The sequence below is a fragment of the Heterocephalus glaber genome, unplaced genomic scaffold (genome assembly GCF_053883595.1).
Source record: "Heterocephalus glaber isolate CG9 unplaced genomic scaffold, H.glaber_assembly_v1.0 deba00001673, whole genome shotgun sequence".
NCBI classification, from domain to species: domain Eukaryota; kingdom Metazoa; phylum Chordata; class Mammalia; order Rodentia; family Bathyergidae; genus Heterocephalus; species Heterocephalus glaber.
The window spans coordinates 19,421,380-19,442,601 of NW_028258410.1; the positions used below are offsets into that span (position 1 = coordinate 19,421,380).

The 21,222-nt window shown below is 36.9% G+C and overlaps 1 protein-coding gene and 1 pseudogene across 13 annotated transcripts in view; both read left to right on the plus strand.

The window, feature by feature from the left end:
• Window positions 1–21,222, plus strand: part of Stau1 (staufen double-stranded RNA binding protein 1) — a 56,224-nt gene that overhangs the window by 2,441 nt on the left and 32,561 nt on the right. For 5 of the 13 annotated variants that reach the window (XM_004858080.4, XM_087197734.1, XM_087197737.1 and 2 more), the window contains exon 2: window positions 8,341–8,412. The exons of 2 other annotated variants lie outside the window; for them this stretch is intronic. Coding sequence is in view for 6 of the 11 variants with exons in the window: in XM_004858079.4 (XP_004858136.1) it covers window positions 16,471–16,675 (205 nt within the window). In the remaining 5 variants the exon portion in view is untranslated. Of the gene's footprint in view, window positions 1–8,340; window positions 8,413–16,386; window positions 16,676–21,222 lie in introns of all 13 variants that reach the window. 6 more of the 13 variants (XM_004858079.4, XM_087197731.1, XM_004858078.4 and 3 more) reach the window with 2 other exon arrangements.
• On the plus strand, window positions 11,683–11,776 carry LOC147822195 (U6 spliceosomal RNA; annotated as a pseudogene).

Genomic DNA, 21,222 nt, shown 5'->3' on the forward strand with positions numbered 1-21,222 from the left:
CCTAAACATCACATCACAATATTAGTAATTTTGACTTTCACCAAATTGTCCCAGGCTGTTAACCTGTCACAAAATTTACTTTCATAGTTTTCTTCTTTTTGTTGGGCTTTTCATTTCTGTTTATACATGATTATTATACAGCAGGATAAAAGTCAACATCAGAATTAGCTTTTTTTTTTTTTTGTGGTACCAGGGATCAAACTTGGGACCTTGCGCTTGCAAGGCAGGTGCTGGAACCACTGAGCTAAATCCTCGGCCCTAGCTCTTTTTTATTTTATTTTATTACATATATATATATATATTTATATATATATATATTTTTTTGGTACTGGGGATCGAACGCCAGACCTTGCTCTTGCAAGCATAGAATTAGCTCTTGATACAGTGATTTCCATTCCTCAAAAGCAAACCCAAAATTCAGCCTTGTTTCTTTGTGCATAAAAGTAACAGTTCTTGCCTTATCAATGACTATAATTGAAAAACAATAAAAATACAGATTTCCTGTCCTGGTGGAGACTACCTATTAAGCCACTTTTGAAAGAGATTAGCTTTGTGTCAAAGTTAAACTACAGTTAATAATTCATAATGAAAACTTTCAGAGTTTCTTTGTAGTAGTTATGTAAATATATTGTTATCACCTTAGGTTAAATATTAAGTGAAGGATACCTGATTTAAAAATAGTTCTAAAATTGTTTTCCAAAGATCCTTATTTGTTTTATTTACAAACAGTATGAAATCACAGCATAGGTGTCCATATATATATATATATATATATTTATTTTGGTACCAGGGATCGAACTCAGGACCTTGTGCATGCAAGGCAAGTGGCTGCACCACTGAGCTAAATTCTGGCCCAGTGTTCAATTTTTGTTTTTTGTCTCAAAAGAGGTGGTGATGTAGCTCCATGATGCAGTGCCTGCCTAGCCTATATGAGGCTTTGGAGTTGATGCGGAGCACCACACACACACACACACACACACACACACAGAGAGAGAGAGAGAGAGAGAGAGAGAGAGAGAGAGAGAGAGAAAGATATCCTTCTCAGAATAGAAGTTGACAGGAATATTATAAATGTTTGGCATTGTTACTTAATCTTAACATTTTTGGTCCTGAATAGCTTCCAGCTTTTAGACCTGTAACATTATTATTTCAAGCCTGCATGTTTACTTTTGAGCTTGATCAGGTGCAGTAAAGATGTTATACCATTATATTTTAGTTACTAAAGCCTGGAAGGTGGGAAGGGATGGATAGTTCTCTTAAAATTTAATTTGGGAAAAACTCCATTTTAGTATCTAAAAAGGAAGTAAAATATATTTTAAAAATCCTTAGTGCTTCCCATTAGGCTTAAAGTAAAACTTAAAAATAATTTATTAGTACATGTTTACAGTATAAGATATGATTACATTCATTATGGGGAATTGGTACATGTACATATCTTAATTCTAGTAAAACTTTCCAAGTATTTAAAATTGGTACCATAAATAGTTTCTTCAGAATAAATTACTCTTTTAAGATTCAGTCAGAAAGCCCTTTTATATACAAATTACTTTAATTTTAGAAATCAACATGACTCATGGAACTTTCCCTCTGTTCTGAAGCCCAAACCATCAGTGTTAATTCTGGTGTAATCATGTAAACTGCTTCTTTCATACAGTCTTTGTTACCACCAGTAAGAAAATGCAGATATTTAATATAGGAGGCACAACTTGAATCCAATTCCAGGCAACTTTCTTTTGAAACCCTTTACTGGGTGGAGCAAGAGTGAAATTCACCAGCATAAAAGTGTAAATGTGAAAATTAGATGAAAAAAGGTATCTTTGAGTGCTGTCATAGTCACTTCCAGAGACTTTATTTTTTGTATTTTATTTTTTTCAGTATTGGGGATCGAACTCAGGACCTTGCATTTGCGAGGCAGTTATATTGCCACTGAGCTAAATCTCTGGCCCCTGGAGGCTTTATTTTTAAGAACCTTCAGACTAGTCATTTTATGTCATGCTTAGTGACACAGAATTGCTCAATTTGGGGAAATGTAAATTATTCCTCCTCAGATGAGAGCTGTTTTGTTTTTTATTAGGCTAGAATGGGATTTTAGAGACTTCAAAAATGTTTACAGAATTTTATGGGAGATTTATTTCACAGTAGACCTACATCTGGTTGGTGGGTTTGTTTGTTTGTTTGTTTGTTTTTTGGTACCAAGGATCAAACTCAAGACTTTGCACTTACAAGGCAGGCAGGGTGCCACTGAGCTAAATCCCTGGCCCTACATCTAGTTGTTTTAAATGAACCTCTGGTGGAGACTTCTGTGGTTGAAATGCTGCTGGTATAATTTTCTTTGGGAGGTTTTTAAAGTAAAAATTACATCAGGATCAAAGCTGTATTATTTATGCTGTTCTGAAAAATATAAATTGCAAGGTAGAGATTGACCATAAGAAGACATGTTAAAAAAAAAAAGACATGTTGTTATAGTTATTCTCTCAACATTTTATTGTGAAAAATCTCAAACATATAACAAACTTTTTGAAATTTTACTGTGCACCTTTGTCAATACAACTTTCTCCCTTTAACATTTTACTATGCTTATTCAGATCTATTACATCTGTCTAGCTCTCTTTTAATTCATTAATTTATTTTTTGATACATTTCAAAGTAAATTGCTACATCAGCACAGGAATACTTCAGCATGGATATTTATAACAGTTATTTATTTTGAGGTGCTGAGGATTAAATTTAGGGCCTTAAGCATGCTAGGCAAGCTCTCTACACTGAGCTACATCTTCAGCTATTATAGTTAATTTTAAGTCGAGTTAACCCTGTAAGTTATTTTGAGATTTTTTTTTTTTTTTTTTTTGGTACCGGAGATCGAACTCGGGACCTTGCACTTTTGAGGCAGGCGGTGGAACCACTGAGCTAAATCCCCGGCCCTACTTTGAGATCTTTAAAAGCCAAGAGCTTTGATTTTTATTTGTAGTTTTGCTTTGATTCCAGAATTCTGCTTCTAAAGCAAATTGTTTATTGAACTTTTCCACCAAGATGCTCATCTATAAATCAAGAATTATGAAACTTAATGCTGACAAATCCTTTGTTCTCACCTATTAAGAGGATAATAGGGTTATAAATATATAGCTCTGTTGATCTTATCAAATTCCCCCATGGATGGCTTCCATATCTATCTTGTTGACAATTTAATGCTCAATTAAAAATCTTACTGCAAAGAAAGCTGTTATATTGAGAATAATAAAATGGGGAATTGCAAATAACAATTTATTTTAAATATTTACATTCTCATACTGGCAAACAAGGGTGTAAGAGTGATATGTCACCAGGTAAGTGGAGGTAGAAACTAAATCTCTTGATATTTGTGTTTTTCTGGGTTACATGTGTTCCTTGATTGTTAAAAGTGTATATTTATGGGGCTTCCTCAAAGTGTATTAACTGAAAACAAAAATGGAAAAATCTATTCAAGAAAGTATTTACTTTCGAATAAAAACTTAAGTCTTCTAAGTATTAAATCTAAAACCCATCTGGCTTCTGTTAATCAGTGATCTAATTTGGGAAAGAAGTGTGATAAATTTGCAGATTTACAACACTAATAGAAGCAAAACAGGCCATTTTATTACACTAGAAGTTTCTCATGATGTCTGCCAGACTCCAGAGGCTTCAGACTACAGTCTCAGGCCGCCATCCTTCCCCCTAAATGAGCATGACTGCTGACGGCTGAACTTCACCTCATGGTGCTGCCCCTTTTGTCTGAGGTAGTGAGGGGGTTGATTTTAGTCAGCATATTCTTTGTTCCCGTTTAACTTTTTTTTTTTGGTACCGGGGATCGAACTCGGGACCTTGCGCTTGTGAAGCAGGCGCCGGAACCACTGAGCTAAATCCCCAGCCCCCATTTAACATTTTTTACAAATGGTATGTAGCTATAAGTTTATATTTATAGATGTTTATGCAAGTGAAGACAGGATTAGTGAATTTGCTGGAAATACTGTTTACTACTATTTGTTGAGCTCTTACCATGTCCCAGGTTAGAATTACAGAATGAGTTTTTTGATGCAGAAAAGGAATCAGGCTAAGTTGAATTTATTTAATATAAAAGCTGTATTTCATTGAGCTTTTGTACCAAGGATTAATATGTAAACCCTTTATGTTCTCTCTTTGGTTTTTTGAGTCTTGCTGTGTAATCCAGGTTGGCCTTTAACTCAAGATTCTCGTATTTCAACCTCCCAAATGCTGGAATTATAGATGTGTGCCACTGTGCCTGGCTGTATATTGCATTTCTAATATACGAAAGTGTCTTTGCAGAGTAATAGCTGAGGATGCTGAGCCAACTTAACTGGGGTGGTCCTGTAACATTAAGTATTAGCACTGGCGCACAGGCCGGTCTGGCTTCAAAACCAGTACCCCTTCTGTGGAACCATGCTTCCTCTCAGATCACGCTCAGGTGCTTTCTCTTTAGGGTAATTGATTCTGTTTGTCACTCTGGTGCCCACTGCTGATAGGATAAAATTCTCCCCTCTGAGATGAGATTTGGTCATTAGGTCAATTTGAAAGAAATTTTAATAGTCTTTTTGTTTTGTTTTGGTGCTGGGGAAAGAACCCAGGGCCCCACAGGTGCATACTATAGGCAAGCACTCTACCAACTAGCTATATCCCCAGCTACAATACTCAGTCCTTTAAATGGCTCCTTTGTTGTGTCAAATTAAGCTAAAACTTTTAAGCTTATTCACAGGTTTGAGAGTGGGAAGGGTCTTAGAAGTGAATGAGGAGAAGGTTTGTTAACCTTTGTTGAAGGACTCTAGCAGTTTCTTAAGTTATTGCTGTAGGGCCGGGGATTTAGCTCAGTGGTTCCATCACCTGCCTCTCAGGCGCAAGGTCCGGAGTTCAATCCCCAGTACCAAAATAAATTAAATTATTGTTATAATCTGTCATTGAAGTTTGTTAAAAATGACTTATTAGCTACAGTCAAGACCGTTGCTAGGAAAATGAGTTGCTTTTGAATTGTCATACTCTGCTTTATTGGAGAAAAGAGTAGGTATTTGCCGCATTCTGTCTTTTCCAGTTGTTTCTAAGGTTCAGTTTCTGGCTCATGGTGTTGGACATACTGAATGCAACTTTCTGTTTAGTATTGCAGTGCCTCCTGAACAGTTTATCTTTTACTGTCTTTGAATCGATGATTTGAACCAGAAGCCTCTCTTGTTCTCCACCAAAAGAATTGTCCCTTATGGCTAGTCTTTTTTTTTTTTTTTTTGGTACAGGGGATCGAACTTGGACCTTGCGCTTGTGAGGCAGGTGGCGGAACCACTGAGCTAAATCCTGGGCCCCCTTGTAGGGCTAGTTTGAAAAGACTGGATCAATGAAATTAAATCTGCCTTTGGATTTGTGCTTTTAGTGAGATGGTGTATGAAATTCCATTCTGTGTTTAACCACAGTTGAAGCAACTGTGTAGTCTGTAATGATACAAGTGTGTCTCATTAATCATGAAAAGGTGTTGAAAATCTGTCTTTCCTGGAGATGAAATGAGCAGATGCTGCTGCTTAAATTGTTAGTATATTGACTCCCTTCAGGGCTGAGCTTTATGATCTCACTAGAGCTTACCTGGTTCTTTCACATCTTGGCTTTTTTTTGGGTACCGGGACTCAAACTTTTGGGGCCTTGCACTTACAAGGCAGGCGCTGGAACCATTGAGCTAAATCCCCAGCCCCACATCTTTGCTATTTTGAAGTCTATGATTTCCATAGATCAAATAACCGAGGCATAATTTTTTTACTTTTGCAGATTTCACCCTGATATAAATAGGACCATTGTCTGCTGATGCCATTGTAATTTTATGCAGAATGTTATGCAGCCCTCTGTCCAAAAGAGGATAATTTGTATGCATTAAGTCTGATTATGCTTGGAAGCTTATGTTCTTTGTTGCATAATTTAACCAAGTTGCTCATTGAAGTTCCATGACCCTTTACCTAGATAACTCAATAAACCTAGGTAAATAAGTTTTCTTTTGGTTTAGAGTAAACCTTTACAGCCTACTGACTATTTTTAGATAGTAATTTCTCTGTTATTTGAGAATTTATTTTAGCACTACACATACAGAAAAATAAAGTAAAATAATAATTATTTTTGTGTGAGAGCCTTTGTAAAATTTTCTTTTTTTCTTAAAGTGTTCTGAATGCACTTTATTAGTAACATTTTTGTATTGTCAGTTATGATATGCCCTAACAAAATAATGTTATACTTTACAAGTTTTTCACCTACATTATCAGTTAATCTACTTAGGAAATATATAATTATTTAATTAAACAGGTGAAATGTGTGGTGGTAACCCTGTTTCATATATTAAAAAGCTGAACCCAGATCCCTAAGGGAGGAGTTTTCCACCATAGCCCAACAGTTGTGTGTCAGCTGGTTTATCTTTCTTCTAAGCCAACAGTTTACAGTCAAGGGAGCTTTTATGTTATGTGTCTTTCTTACTTATAAGGTGATATGTGTCTTAAGTGATTTGTTACTATTAGTTAAAATGTCCCTATGAGTTATTTTAAAAATTTGTGTTGGGTTCAAGGTTATTCCTATACCAGTTCCATGAGGACAGGGACTGTAACTTTTTTGTGCACACCTCTCTCCCCAGGGCATAGCATAGTGCATATAAACAGTAGTTGTTGAAGTAATTAAAGCAATGAATTTAATTCATTTTCTTGCATTCTAGTATATCTTGATGAGTTGGGAAAAAAGAAAAAAATAAATTGGGCTTATCCCAGCCTTTCATATCTTTGCTATTGCTCAGAGTAAGTGCTATACAGATGTACTGGAAATAATCATAATTGTTTTAGATTATCTTTTGAAGTTAATTAGGAGATTTCAAAAAATGGATTTGCTTTTGGATGTATGAGTGTATGTATGACTCTCTAGTATCACTTGTGTGAAGACGTGCTAGACCCAAATGATTGCAGATCTACTGTATTTCTCTGCTGTTGTTGGTGGCAGTTTCTTATTATTGTCATTATGTGTGACTCCCGTTTTCTATTCTAATTTTATGCTTCTGTTTTGAGGTAGAAACCTGATACCCAAGTAGTTCAGTATAGAAGGGCTTGGATTGTGGGAAGCTTCATTAGTAAAAAGGCATGTATAAACTGGCTTATTCATTTCTTTGGGTTGCTCAGAGGTCTTTATCAGTTTCTGTTCGTGCCAGTCTTTTGCGTAGGTAACGTTATGGAACAGCTGGGTTCTAGGTTGGAAATTTGTTAGTACAGGTTGAGTATCCATTATCTGATCTGACATATTTGGTTTCTTTTTTTTTTTTTTTTGGTACTGGGGATTGAACTCGGGACCTTGCACATACTAACCAAGCACTCTACCCTGAGCTATGTCCCCAGCCCCTTTTTTAGATTTTGAAATATTTTCATAGATTAACAGATTGATTATCCCTAATTCAGAAATCTGAAATGCTCTGAAATCTGAAACTTTTTGAGGACATTTTGGATAATTTGATTGGGGATGCTCATCCTGTATAGTACACTACTCATAAAAAGAAGAAACCAAGCCATTAAAGTACTGGAGAAATGAGAATTCAAGATTTTATTTCTGAAATCATTTAGAACAGCAGCTTTTTTCTTGTCTTTTAAGTCATAGTAGCAGTGAGAAACTGAAGCGGGCAAAAACATGTTATGTAGTAAAAATGCAGAAAGCATCTCAAGGTAAGGACTCCTACTAGTTATTGACTCCTGCCATTTAAAGGGAAGCGAAACCTCTAGCTTAGTCAAACCTTAAGAGTTTGAGAATTTAACTCAAATTCTGTCTTAAATCCACTTATAAAAGGTGGTTATGATTTGTATTTACTAGACATAGTGTGGATTTTCTTGTATTTTCCAATTTCATAAAACACTTTATGTCTAGAATGCCTTTTGGTAATTTTTTCATGTATTTGCATTTACATCATCAAGCTTGTGGCTTGATTTATGAATAAAATGTTCAGCTGCTAGTTGGGAGGAACCTCACAAGCTCGAATGTCAGGTTTGTGTGATTGGACAGTATATGATGTCCAGTTTCTTAAAAAAAGAAGGAAAGAAAGAAAGAAAAGAAAAAAATATCCACAGCTCTTACCCTGAAATCATCAAGACGGAAAAAGGAAAGGTCTCCTGTGTCATGTGCCGTGCAGTCCTCTTCACTCAGTTCCCAAGCATTTGTCTTGTCAGCTCTACAGTGTGCCACATCAAGTCATGACATCACCCTTTCAGAAACTTTTCTACCTTTAAATCTTAGGTTTCTCCAAAACTTGAGCAATATGTGTTTTCATTTTCAGAAAAAAAAAAAAAGACCTACCCTAGTAAATTATTGTTTCTTATTTTCCAGGAGGTTCCTAACCACATAACCTCTCAGAACTGAGTGAAACCAACACTGTTTCTGGAACGCCCTCTCTTTAAGGTACACATGATTTGGCTTTATAATTCCAGACCTGTCTGTAATTGGTGATACTTTTGAATTCTTCATTGACTTGTATAGAAAAATTTTTACTTCTGTTATTAGAGAAACAGAAATGTTTTGATGTGGCTTGAATTTCTTTTTTACTCTTGATTTAATTAAAAAGTAAATGTAGGAAAAATTGTCTAGAAACATAAAACCTTCTAACCAGCACCGCCATATATTTTAAATGTACAGTGCGAAAACTGACCACAGAACTTGTCATTAAACAACTCATTCAATAAGTATCTTGGTCATAGAAGCTTTTGTAGGTTGCTTTCTTGTAAAAAAAAAGCCTTTAATTTCTTGGCTTGTTTGTTAAACTCGGTTCTCAAACTTGTGGAACTAATTCAACATTGTTTTCTGTTGTGAAATAGGATTATAAATCAAGCTCCAGTATTTTTCAAAAAGGAAAGGAAACATGAGGTGGAGGTGAAGGAAAGGAAGGGAAAAAGGATTTAAAAAAGAAAGAATCAAAGAAAAAATGGAAATAAGCTTGCTTATTTATTTATTTGGTTTGTTTGTTTTGAGGCAGGGTCTTCCTTTGTAGTTCAGGCTGGCCCTGAACTCATGGAGATCTTCCTGCCTCAGCCTCCCAAGTGCTGGGATTACAGGCCTGCACCACCACACCCGACGGAAGTAGTTTTTTAAATGGGAAGGAGATGAAGAGTTGGGAGCAGGAAAGGATGGGAGGGAAAGGGGGCAAAAAAGAATTATGATGTGTTATGTACGTGTACAGACTCCCCACAAGGAATGTAATCATGTATTGCAAATATGTACTAATAAAAAATAAATACATATAGCATGACATTCTGAAAAAAAATTAAACTATTTACCACTGGAAGCTTGTGATCACCCAGATTTTTTTAAAGTTATAAGAATATTCAAAATTTTATTAAATATCATGTGGTTTCTCTTAGGAGAAACCCAGAGTAAAAATAAAGACCAAAATAAAAAACAGAATAGGAAGTAGGAAGAAAGATCATTCTCCAAGGGGAAGGGGATGGAAGACATTGAAGGAGGAGAGGATGAGAGAGGGAAGAGATAAGGGATGAAAAAAAGAAATTGGTATATGTACATGTACCGAGTCCACACAAGGAATGGAAGCATTCTGTACTGCAAACGTGTATTAAAAAAGAAGATGACGAAGAGTTGGGTGGTGGGGTGCAGGGAGGGAAGGGGAAGGAGATGAAAAAAGGAATTAAGATGTACCTGTATCAAATTCCTGCAAGGAACATAAACATATACTGTACATATGTGCTAAGAGACTAAAATTAACAAAAAGAAAATAAAAGAAAGAAGAATCTTCAAGATTTTATAGTCCTTTGTCAGGGCACTGGAAAATATACTGCATCCATCAATATTGCTCTGTGTTTGTTCACACTTTGTCTCTAAGAATTGAAAACACTCCCAGCACTCAGGAGACAGAGGTTGGACAATCACTGGGACTTCTAGGCCATCCTGGGCTACGTAGTGAGACCCTGTTTGAAAAAACAAGACAAAACAACTGAAAACATCACTATACCATGTCTCTCAGATAGTATTTAGTAGATAAGTTAACCCACTTTTTTGAGGAATGAGGAAATTAAAGTAATTATAGAAATTGTACAAAGCTCGGTGAATAAACTGATGATACTGTAAACATTGGAATTATATAATGCTTAGTAAGGTTGTATTACTAAGTCTCAGAATTCCTTCTGTATGTTAGCTCTCTGCTATAACTGAAGCTTTGTCAAGTATCTTACTATAAAGTGGTTTGGAGAAACTGAGGCATGGGGAAGTAGATTGTCAGGACTTGGACGTGTAATACTGTCTTTAAGTTGGGAGTGGAACTAAAAGCCACAGCTTAGAAATTTGTTGTGATTTAACATTGTTGGTTGCTAGCAGTAGGCTGGTTTCTAAGAAACTCAGTCTTGGGTCTGGTTTGTTTTGCATGAAGATGATGGTAAGTGGAGTCGTGTTTCTAGTTAGATGGCATATGGTGTAGACAAATTTCCTTTTCTGAAAGGAAAAGTCAGTTAACCATTATGGTGAAACAAGCCCTTTCTTAGTCAAGAATGTCATACAGAACAACTCTTAAAAATCTCTACAGTTTATGAATAGGTGTTTATTTTGGTTAGTTTAAAACATTTTTCTCTGTTGTTATAAGTTTAGATTTTAAAAACCATATTTACAAAAATAGCATGGGTTTGAATTTAGTATCTTTTAAGAATAACTCCTAGGAAAAGGGAAGGGGGAGCTTGAGGTTTAAGGCTAGGACAAAAATAAGGTTTGTGGCTTGTGAGAGCGGGTAGAGGTAAATTTTTTTCACTTTAATATGAGGTAACGGTTTTTCTAGAGTGAACAATTAATAATGAATTTTCTTGTAGGAAGTGTTTCTTTAAATGGACCACCCGATGGTTACATTTGTGTGGAAGGAAAATCCTCCTTCCTTGCTTGGCATCAGGCCAAAGTGTGAGACAGGGGCCACATTCAATCACTTGTGCCTAGATGCAAAAATCTCAGTCTGTGTTGTTTCCAGGCATTATTTTTGACTAATGTTATTTTCTCATCCTTAGGGCTGAGTCTACTGTGTCTTTCTTTTGAGCCCCAAGAACATAGTGGTTTTTTCTTCTTTTTTTTTTTTTTTAAAGAACATTTTCTTACTGTGTGCTTTAATGTATATACGGCTCTGCTACTAAACTTTATTTACTTGACATTGACCTTAAAGTCGTCATTTTTTAGGCTGATTGTGCTTGATGTACTTTTTTTTAATTTCTTTTTTTTTTGGTACTGAGGATCGAACTCGGCATCTTGTGCTTGCCAGGCAGGTACCGGAACCACTGAGCTAAATTCCCGGCCCTTGATTGATGTACTTTTATACTTACGGCTGCCCTGGCTACAGGTGTTTGGATGATGTTTGGAGTCAGTTATTTTTGGGGAGGCCACAGAGGGGGACGGCAACAACAGTAGGGAATGAGTTTGCTTACAGAAACAAATATAAGGGCATCGTACCTAGAAAGGTGTGTCAGAAAAGGACCTTAAGTAACTGTTGGATGTAAGGAGTGGTGCCAGTATTTCAGGGGTATTTCATGGGTAGTAAAAAGGACTTTCTGTTGTAGGAAAAGTGACCGAGTCTCTGTGGGAGTGGAGCCTCTCAAAAACTAAAAGGAACAGATCAGTAGATTCACAGTTGGTTGGTTGAAGCTCTCGTTTTTTTCCCTCTTATTTTTGATGGAAAGTTTAACAAATATAGTGCTCGCTTCAGCAACACATATACTAAAATAGTAACACAGAGATTTAGCATGGCCCATGCACTTCACAAGCTTGTGAAGTGTTGTATATTTTTGTGTTTGTATTAAGAAAGCAGTTTTTTTTTTTTTTTTGGTACCAGGGATCGAACTCGGGTAAGAAAGCAGTTTTTTGTTGAACAAATGATTCATTACTGAATTTGGGGGAATGTATAGTTTGCCATTTATGGTTCACACGTTGTAGGTGTTTAATAAATTATTGTTGAATATTTAATGAATATATTGTAAAATTGCAGTTGGCATTGCTAGTGCTTTGTCATGGCAAGAAACTAGCGTGCTCCTTTATATTATTGGAGCGTTTGCAAGGGGAGGTATGTAGTGAAATGTGTTGTGATTTGAAAAGGATGTTTGTCCAGAATTGAGATCACTTATTTTGTTTTTTTCCTTTCTTTCTGTTTTCAAGAAATTTTGTTTGGGAATACCACTTTTTGCAAAGGAGAATGATGTATTGATCTCACAGAAGTATAAATACTACATTATGAATCAGGTGCTACTACAGTTAAAAAAAATTGGTTATTAAAAGTGCATAAATAACTGCCAGGCATGGTGGTGGATGCCTGTGATCCCATTTGGTTAGGAGGCTAAAGCAGGGTGATTGCAACTTGGAGGCTAGACTGGGCAACTCAGTGAGACTGACTCAGAAATTAAAAATGGGGTGGGGTGTATCTCAGTGGTAGAGTGCTTTCCTAGCAAGTGTGAAGCCTTGGATTAAAAACTTGAGTAGTTGTTTTATGCCGTAAAGATTTTATAGAATGTTAGTCAAAAGTGAATACAAGCTAGGCTTGGCGGTGCACACCTGTAATCCCGGTACTTGAGAGACTGAAGCAGGAGGATCACTTCGAGTTGGAGGCCAGCCTGGGCTCACAGTGAGTTCAAGGCCAGCCTAAACTATATAGTTGAGACCCTGTCTTAAAAAACAAACAACAACAATAAAAGAAAGTGGCTATGACTAAGCATTATTGCAAATAGTTCTGTGAATGATTTCTAGAAGGATCCCTCTTCCTGCGTATTAAATCACTCAGACTTTGTGCTCAATGTGGTCTAATCCTGTTGGTTTTACTGCTTAGTGAGGAACACACATTTTGCTTTACTACTGTTAGCACATGTAAGTGAAACAAAGTTTTTGTAAGAGCTCATATGCCCATGTTTCCCTTCCCCATAACCCATAATAAATATTTGACACTTGTAAAATGCTGCTGCCAAGGTGAAACTGTTACTTGTTTCTTGTTTTGTTTTGTTTTTCTTTTGTAGTACTGGGGATGGAGCCCAGAGCGTTTGACCACTGAGTGGCACCCCTAGCCCTGAGTTTCAAAAAAAAAAATTCAGGACAGGATCTCACTAAATTGCCCAGACTAGGCTTGAGTTTTGTGATCCTTTTACCTCGGGCTTCTGAATAGCTGAGATTACAGGTGTACACGACCACACTTTGCTTTTTAGAGAGAAACTACAGGCTTTATTTTTATGAAAAGATTTTTTTGTGTCACCAAGCCAGTGTTAGGACCCAGGGGGATTTGAAATTAAGGAATCTTAAAAGAAGTACCTACAAATCCCTCATTTCACCTCTTTTTAATGTTATGGTGCTTATATATGCAACATGAATGTAGATCTGAAGAGGAAGAGAAACATATTTTCCTGAGGTAGTGTCTTTAGCCCTTCAAACAGGAGAATAAAAGCTCCCCCATTTGCTGGGAAATAGGAAGATGACAGCATGGCACAGGCTTCAGAACCAAAGATGTTTCCAGCAAGAACTGAAGGATCTTTGTATTTCAGACTTTTTAGCCTCCTTTTACTATGTGTAAAATACTCTTCTTCTCCAAGAAGACTGTAACAAAACATTTTGATCTCTCAAGTTAGTCCCTAATTTACCTGATGGAAAACAATCCTTCAGGACAAGGGTAAAGGAAAAGAACTGTTGTGTAGCAGATTTAAATTTGTTAAGAAGAAGTTCCAAGTTCCATGATTTGGCTGATGGCTGCTGTGAACTTTATATCAATAGTGAAAGGCCCCTACCCCTACCCTGTCTTGGAAATTGAACCCAGGGCCTTTACACTGAACTGTATTTCCAGCAAACACCCCCCCACCCTCGCACCTTACTTTTTTTTTTTAACTTTTCACTTTTTTTTTTTTTGGGGTACCGGGGATCAAACTCGGGTCCTTGCACTTGCATAGCAGGCAGCGAAACCACTGAGCTAAATCCCCAGCCCTAAACTTTTAATTTTGAGACAGGATCTTGCTTAAGTTGCCGGGGCTGAGCTGGAATTCACCATCCCTCTGCTTCAACTTTCCAGAGTAACTAGGGTTACAGGCACTACTGTAGTGAAGTAGTGAAAGCTCTGGTTTTTTAATTATATTGAATAAACAATATATTTTCCCCATTCACACCTATGATGTCTGTCCTGGATATTGGTAGGACCCTCTCCCATCCTCGCAGGTGACAACCAAAAGTATCTCCTGATATTAGCAGATTTTATCCACCCCCAATTGCCCCTCTTGAAAACCACTGCTTTAAATGGTCTTTTCAGGCTTAAACAAGTCACATAGAAGTGTCAACTAGGAAGTGACTAAAAATTTATTGGCAAGTGAGTACTCTTCATGAATCTTAAAAATTTATTTATTTACTTACTTATTTCTAGGCTAGGGATTGAATCCAGGGCCTCAAGTATGCTAGGCAAGCGTTCTTCCATTGAGCTATTTCCCTAGTCCACTGCTTGGTGAATTTTAGTATTGGTTGTGTTAGAAATCTGAAATTTACAAAATAGTTTTACTTGGAGGGTTATACATTTTTAAAAATTTACAGTTTCTAACTACTTGTTTTAACCAGTTAATAGACAACTCTTTCATGTGTACTTGTGGGAGCAATCTTAATGAAAAGCTTCATTTTCAACTTCTAGAAAATTCATTTATTTATGTCAGTAACTGGAAATGCTGGCAGTGGGCCTGCTTCAGACAGCCTTACTCGAAAAGGATCCCTTTGGACCCTGCCCTTTCTAAATTTAGGCCCTCATTCAGTCTTAGACTGAGAGCCACCCAGGGCAGAGTTGGGCTGCTCCTTCTTGGATGGCAGTAGGCACTGAGCAGATACTTTGCTTTGGCTTATTTTCTGACTTTGTGATCTGAGGTCAGTGTTATGAAGTTACATGTACATTATAAGTGATTTTGTTGTTGGTAATACATAATACTCAAGTTAGAATTTAGAAAGAGTGGAAATGGGAGAAAGAAGTCAGTAAGCGAAGGAGAGAGCTCTCTCTTTTTGGTAGCTGAAGGAAAAAAATGAAAAAGTCACAGCTGACTTCCGAATTGTTCTGGATTTGTTTCTTGGCACTGGCAAATTGTTTGCTACCAGCATTATCTAGATATTCAATGGGCCACCTCTGTTATTTTGTTCTGATTTCAAAAGTAAACAAGGAACCACTGCACTGTTGGGGATTTTGATCAATGAGGTAATGTTTATGCCTCTGCTATCCCAAGTCATATTGTAAGCTGTGTTTCTTTCAGGTTTTGCAGTTGTTTGCTCTTCAACAAGAGAGAATGTAACTCCTCATATAACTAACTTGCACTGGCCATTATCTGTTTCTAGGTCTGACTTTAAAATAATTTTGAGACTTTTCAAAAAGTTAAAGCAACAATTACTATATAACAGAACTTGTAATTAGTTGGTATGCTGGATTCTGCTTGTTTGGCTAGTTCCTGAGAGATGTCATTTCTAGTCTTTGTTGCTACTGCTTATTTTTAAGTATTTTTTATTTTTTAAAAACATTTTTAGCTTTTTGAAGGATGGCTATAAAAATGAGTAGAATCATTCCTATTTTTGTTTGGTGAAGAAATTGAAATGTATTTAGAAATCATGCCTTTGTAGTCCTGATTTACAAAATGAAGTAAACAATCCCTGTGTTCCCCGTCCAGGCACACCAGGAAGATTGCCAGTCTGATACCCGTTCCCTCTTTTCTTTATTCTCTGCACTCTTGCTTGCAGCAGTCCAAGTACAATAGAATGGCCTTTGCTTTTCAAATCGTTCTTTAGGATCATAAACCTTGATGTGAGCACAACAGTTTTCTGGTTTAGGGTCTGTAATTAAATGAAATCATCTGAGATCTCTTAAGAAAAAAGATACATCTTTTATCATAAGGAAAATGAAATGGCAAAAGTGAGAATTTCCTCCCTTCTTCAGCCAAATGAAGAAAAAGCTCTAAAATTTGAGCTTGTAGCCCTTAAAGGGAAGCAGTGTTTATATTCACCAGTTAATGGTGTTACTACCCATTTTACTTTCAATTTCTCATAATTTTGAAGCCAGAAGCCTTTACCATATCCTATATACTAGGGAAAACCTCTTCTTTAAAATTTGTACTTCTAAATATAAGCAATTCCTAATATTCATTAATAAATATACTCCACCAAGTATATTGTAAAATGAACACATAGAACATGTGGGTATTGCCAGTCTTTCTAAAAATACTGTAGGAAAGTCACAAGGCCAGGAAACTTTCTGTACATCATGGAGAAACATATTCTAATAAATCAACATAGCCACATGCTTAAATGGTGCTCTTTTCATAACTGACTAGGTAACACCAGTTTGGGCTAAATATTGGCAATTACATATCTCCTCTATAATTTACCTTTTTATTTTCTTTCCCTTACGACTTTTAGGTAGAACTTTAGACTTCATAGCAGTGAATTAACCTGCACTGAAAGCTGTTTACCTGCAGTTGTTCACTTTTGTTGAAAGTGACCATGTCTCAAGTTCAAGTGCAAGTTCAGAACCCATCTGCTGCTCTCTCAGGGAGCCAAATACTGAACAAGAACCAATCTCTTCTCTCACAGCCTTTGATGAGTATTCCTTCTACTGCTAGTTCTCTGCCCTCTGAAAATGCAGGTAGACCTATTCAAAACTCTGCTTTACCCTCTGCATCTATTACATCTGCCAGTGCAGCTGCAGGTAAGCCATGTGAATCCAAGTGTCTTCTGTTTCAAATGCTTTCCCAACTTGTTTTCTGATCTGATAAGTAGGTTACAGATGTAGGGAGCTATCATTATCTTGAAGAAACAGAAGAAAGTATTATCACCTGCACTTCTACATCCCAGAGGTAGAACACTGGGTGTATCTGGGTTTGGTGGAAGCCTCAGTTGACAGACCAGTTTTAAGGAAGAGAATTGAAAACTATTCAAATGATAAAGCCTAGTCTTGTTTTTTTTTTTTAATTTGAGGAATTATCTTTATTTCTTTAGTATAGTTTCCTTAAAGAATAATTCAGTCAAATGTCCCCTTATAAATCTATTGTAGTCCTAACCCCCAATATCTCATCATGTGACTATACTTGGAAATATTTAGTCTGTTATAAAATAGTAGTTGACAATTAAACAGTGAGTACTGTTTTGCATAGTCATTGTTTAATGAGAAAATTATCCTTTTAAAGTTATTTCTCAGAATTGATAACTCTTGTATGTTCAGGTCCCCTTTTGATGTGCTAATAAGATTTTATCCTAGGGCCCAGGGTATTTAGCTCAGTGGTTCTCCTGCCTGCCTGGCAAGCACAAGGTCCGGAGTTTGATCCCTGATACCAAAAAAAAAAAAAAGATTTTGTCCTAAACAAGGGGACAGAGTTACTAGAATATAAAAGAGTACATTGGCATTAATTTTTATTTTGAACAAGTAAGTTTAAGCCTGAGAAGTTCTAGAGGCAGTTCAGGAACCATAATGAGGAACAATCAAATTGAATAAAAGCCAAGTGTGGTGGTGGACTAGGAGGATCACTGCGAGTTCAAGGCCAGCCTGGGGTACAAAAGGAGTTCAAGACTGGCCTGCACTACAAAGTGAGATCCTGTCTCAGAAACAAAACAAAAAAATAAAAAGAAAGAAAGAAAATTAACAAAGGCAGAGATTTTTTTAAAAGGAAATCAATTTAGAAGCATTCTAATATGATTATTAGGAAATTGAAAATGAACTAAAGATACTCGTTGACTAGAAAAGAGTTGAAACACTTGGCAGGGGCAAAAAGTGACCCCCCCACCCCCCACCCCCACCCCACCCCATCAAGGCCAGGTAAATAAAATGAAGTGTCACTCTGGATTTCTCCATACCAGAGTCACCTCATAACAGATTCTTCGCAAGCCCTCCTGCCTTATGGCTGACAACTTCCCTTGCATTTCCTCCTTAGTCATTTCATTTTCATTACTTTGTAAATCTGTTCTTAGAGTGTCACTTCTACTCTCAGCTACATGATGTCTTCTATCTCCAGAATGCCCATGACTGCCTCACTGGATAGTATTCTTGACTTATCTCCCCAGAGACTCAGTTTTCTTTAGATTTGCCATATGCAACTGTCTTAAAAGAAAAATGCATAACTGTATCAATCCTCTTGGATTTATTGCTTTTTCTTCTAATGTGCTCTTACATCCACATCCTATTAACTTTATAAAACTCCTGTCCATCTTAGCCATTTGACTCATGTAATTGTCAGAAATAGATGAGGTCTTAGGACACTGTCCTGGAGAAAGGATGAGGGATGCTCCAGGAATGAGAAGTTAGCCCTGTGGAAAATAAGAGTCATATTTGAGGTACAGTTAGATGTAGCTTGACAGCTGTCATGACAACCAATTTGTCTGTGCTCATAAGACCTCCTTGTTGGTCCCTTGGTTGGCGATAATGGCATTTCATTGGAATCCAAGTCTTGCTTATTTGCTGCGGGTTAGTGCTGTATCTTTGTCGTCCCCCCCCCCCCCCCCCCCGGGAATTAAAGCCAGGGCCTTCATACTAAGTTACATCCACAGCCCATTTTTATTTTTGTATTTTGAGACAGGTTTTGCTAGGTTGCCCAGGCTAGGCTCAAACTTAGAATCCTCCTGCTTGAGTCTCCCAGAGTGTTAAGATTAAAGGTATATATCTTTAGTTTATCTTGACTTCTATTTTCTTTCTTTGGAAGATACACTGTCCTAGGTTACCCAGCTACAGCTGGTCTAGGATACAGAATTTTAGTTGTGTCTTTAGCATGTGCCCCCAGCATGCTTTGCAGTTTTGTGTCACTACTGCTGAAGTCCCCAGACCTTCAGTTTTTTCTGTTTTTATACCCTTGGGAGAATTGCAGTCTTACATACTGCTAGGATATTTCAGTGGTCTACATTATTTTCAGTTCCTTCTAACATGACACCCCTCCCCCCCCAAAAAATCCCAAACACCAGTGTGTCTTGTGAATGAGTTAATCAGTTTCACCAAGATTCAGCCTGAGTGTAAACTTTTGTATGAAGGTTCACTTCACTGTAAGGTAAATATTGTCTAGCTTGCTCGTGCATTTGTGACTCACCAGGAACATTTGTTTTGTTTTTGTTTTGTTTTTGGAGATAAAGTCTTAGTAAGGTTTTTCTTCATGCTGGTCTCAAACTTAGGATCTTCCTGCCTCACCAAGTAGCTGGGATTAGAGGCGTTTATCACTGTGCCTGGCTTCCTGGTTTGTTTGTTTGTTTGTTAATACTGTTGAGAGTATTGATGTGATTCAGAATACATATTTTCAGACTGCTAAAGCCAAGAAATTCAAAAGTACAGGTTTATAAAGAGTTGCTTCTCTTTTCATCCTTATAAAACAGGTCAAAGAAGCTGTGTGCTTTTTATTAGATATTTGGCTTTTAAAATTCCAAACAGCGTGTGGTTGTTTAAGATTCTGAATAGAGACAATTCCCAAGTGCTGTGGTTGATTTTCCATGACTTTTTTTCAGGCCCTGAGCTTCCTTCTCTCTGTAGCCTTTCTCTCTGGCTCCTTTCCTGCTTGTTTTCATGTGAACTGGGGAGGGGGAGGAGGTAATAGGAAGTCAGTTTTGCTACTTATTAGCAATCCATGTAAAAGGTTTGATGATACAGATAGAAATCGATCTTAAAGTGAGTATTTTGGTTTGTTTTTTGATTTCAACCATTTTTGTCATCCTCCTTACCTTAGAGAATAAAGCATGGACTGTAATTTGCATTTTTGCTGATTGTTATTGAGTTCAGTCTCTAAACTTGTTTGGCATCTGCACTGATTTACACCTTGGATCTTAATTTTTGCATATTTAGTTTTATCTTTTTTGGCATTGGTACAAGAGGACATAGTAAGAGAGTTAAGGAATTGGGCCATCTGTTTCTGATCTGAGCCATGAAGCAAAGATAGTACATTAAGGATGAGTTATTTCATTATGCCTCATTTTGCTTCACTTGGAAGCCCCAAGCCTTGAATGTAGTCACATTTCTCTTTCATTTGATTAAGTATAATAGCAAGTGCTATCATAAATAGGCACCATTGCATGTCATGGTTAGGTAAGTTGCTTTTGCAGTCAGCCAGATCTTAGTTTGAATCCTGGCATCTTTCTAGTTCTGTGACCTAGAGCAAATAAAGTGGGGATCATATCTACAAAATAAGCCTGTTGTGAGAATTAGAAAATACATGTTAAGGGCCAGGGATTTAGCTCAGTGGTTCCGCCGCCTGCTGTGCAAGCGCAAGGACCCGAGTTCTATCCCTGGTACCAAAAAGAAAAAAGAAAAAATATATGTTAAAGTGTGAAATGCAATACCTGGCACTTAGTACATGTTTGAGAAATAGTAGCTATTATTATTAAGCAGTTATATATTTAAGAAAAATAGAAGTTTCTCGTTCACATGAGACTAGTTCAAAAAGTTATCCCAAAGCAAAATTATATTTGAAATATTTCTTTGTATTTGGAGGGCAATCAGTAATTTTTTGTAACTTGTCTTTCCTCTACAGGTTCTCCCCCCCCCCCCAGACCTTAACTTTGGGGATTCCCTTTATTAATAACTGTTTTAGTATTTTCTGAAATACATACTTTTTACCAAGCACTTTCGATAGATTGGCTGTGTGTTCATCTGTAACTGCATTTTCTTTTCACACCTACTACAAGTTGTTCAAAGAGAAGCTCTTCTCTTCTGGATGACTGTTGGCTTATTTTTTAAAAATCAGAGGTCTAATGTATCTTAAATTCTGTCAAAACCAAGATTATAACTTTGCTACTTACCTTCTATGTAGAATGCCAGCAGAATGGCAATGCGTGAGATGGGGAGGGTCCTGGAGAAAGGTGAGACTGTTCATGAGATTAAGTCCTTTTGCTTTTCATCACTTTCTGCCTCAGCATCTTTCTGTGAAATAATCACCATAATCACCCAGGGCTGGCACTGTATTGCCTGTGCTGCTTTTTTACCTCTCAGGCTAGCCTGGGCTTTAAGTTCCTATTATTTAGTACTTAAATGTGTAACCTCATGAACTACAGAACATATATAGGAGATCCTTAATGTTTCAGTGGGAATGAAGGCTTCTTTCAGTTTCCTTGTTAGTGGAAGCTGTGCACTGAGAGAACCCTGAAGTTAAGACCTACAGGAAAAATCAGCTGTGTAGGCACCCTCCCCAGTCTCCTTAGGGACCAGATTTAGGTGATCTAGACACATCTAAGCCAGTGTTTCCACTGTAACTTTTTTTAATAAATGAGATAAAGTGGTGCCTAGTGATA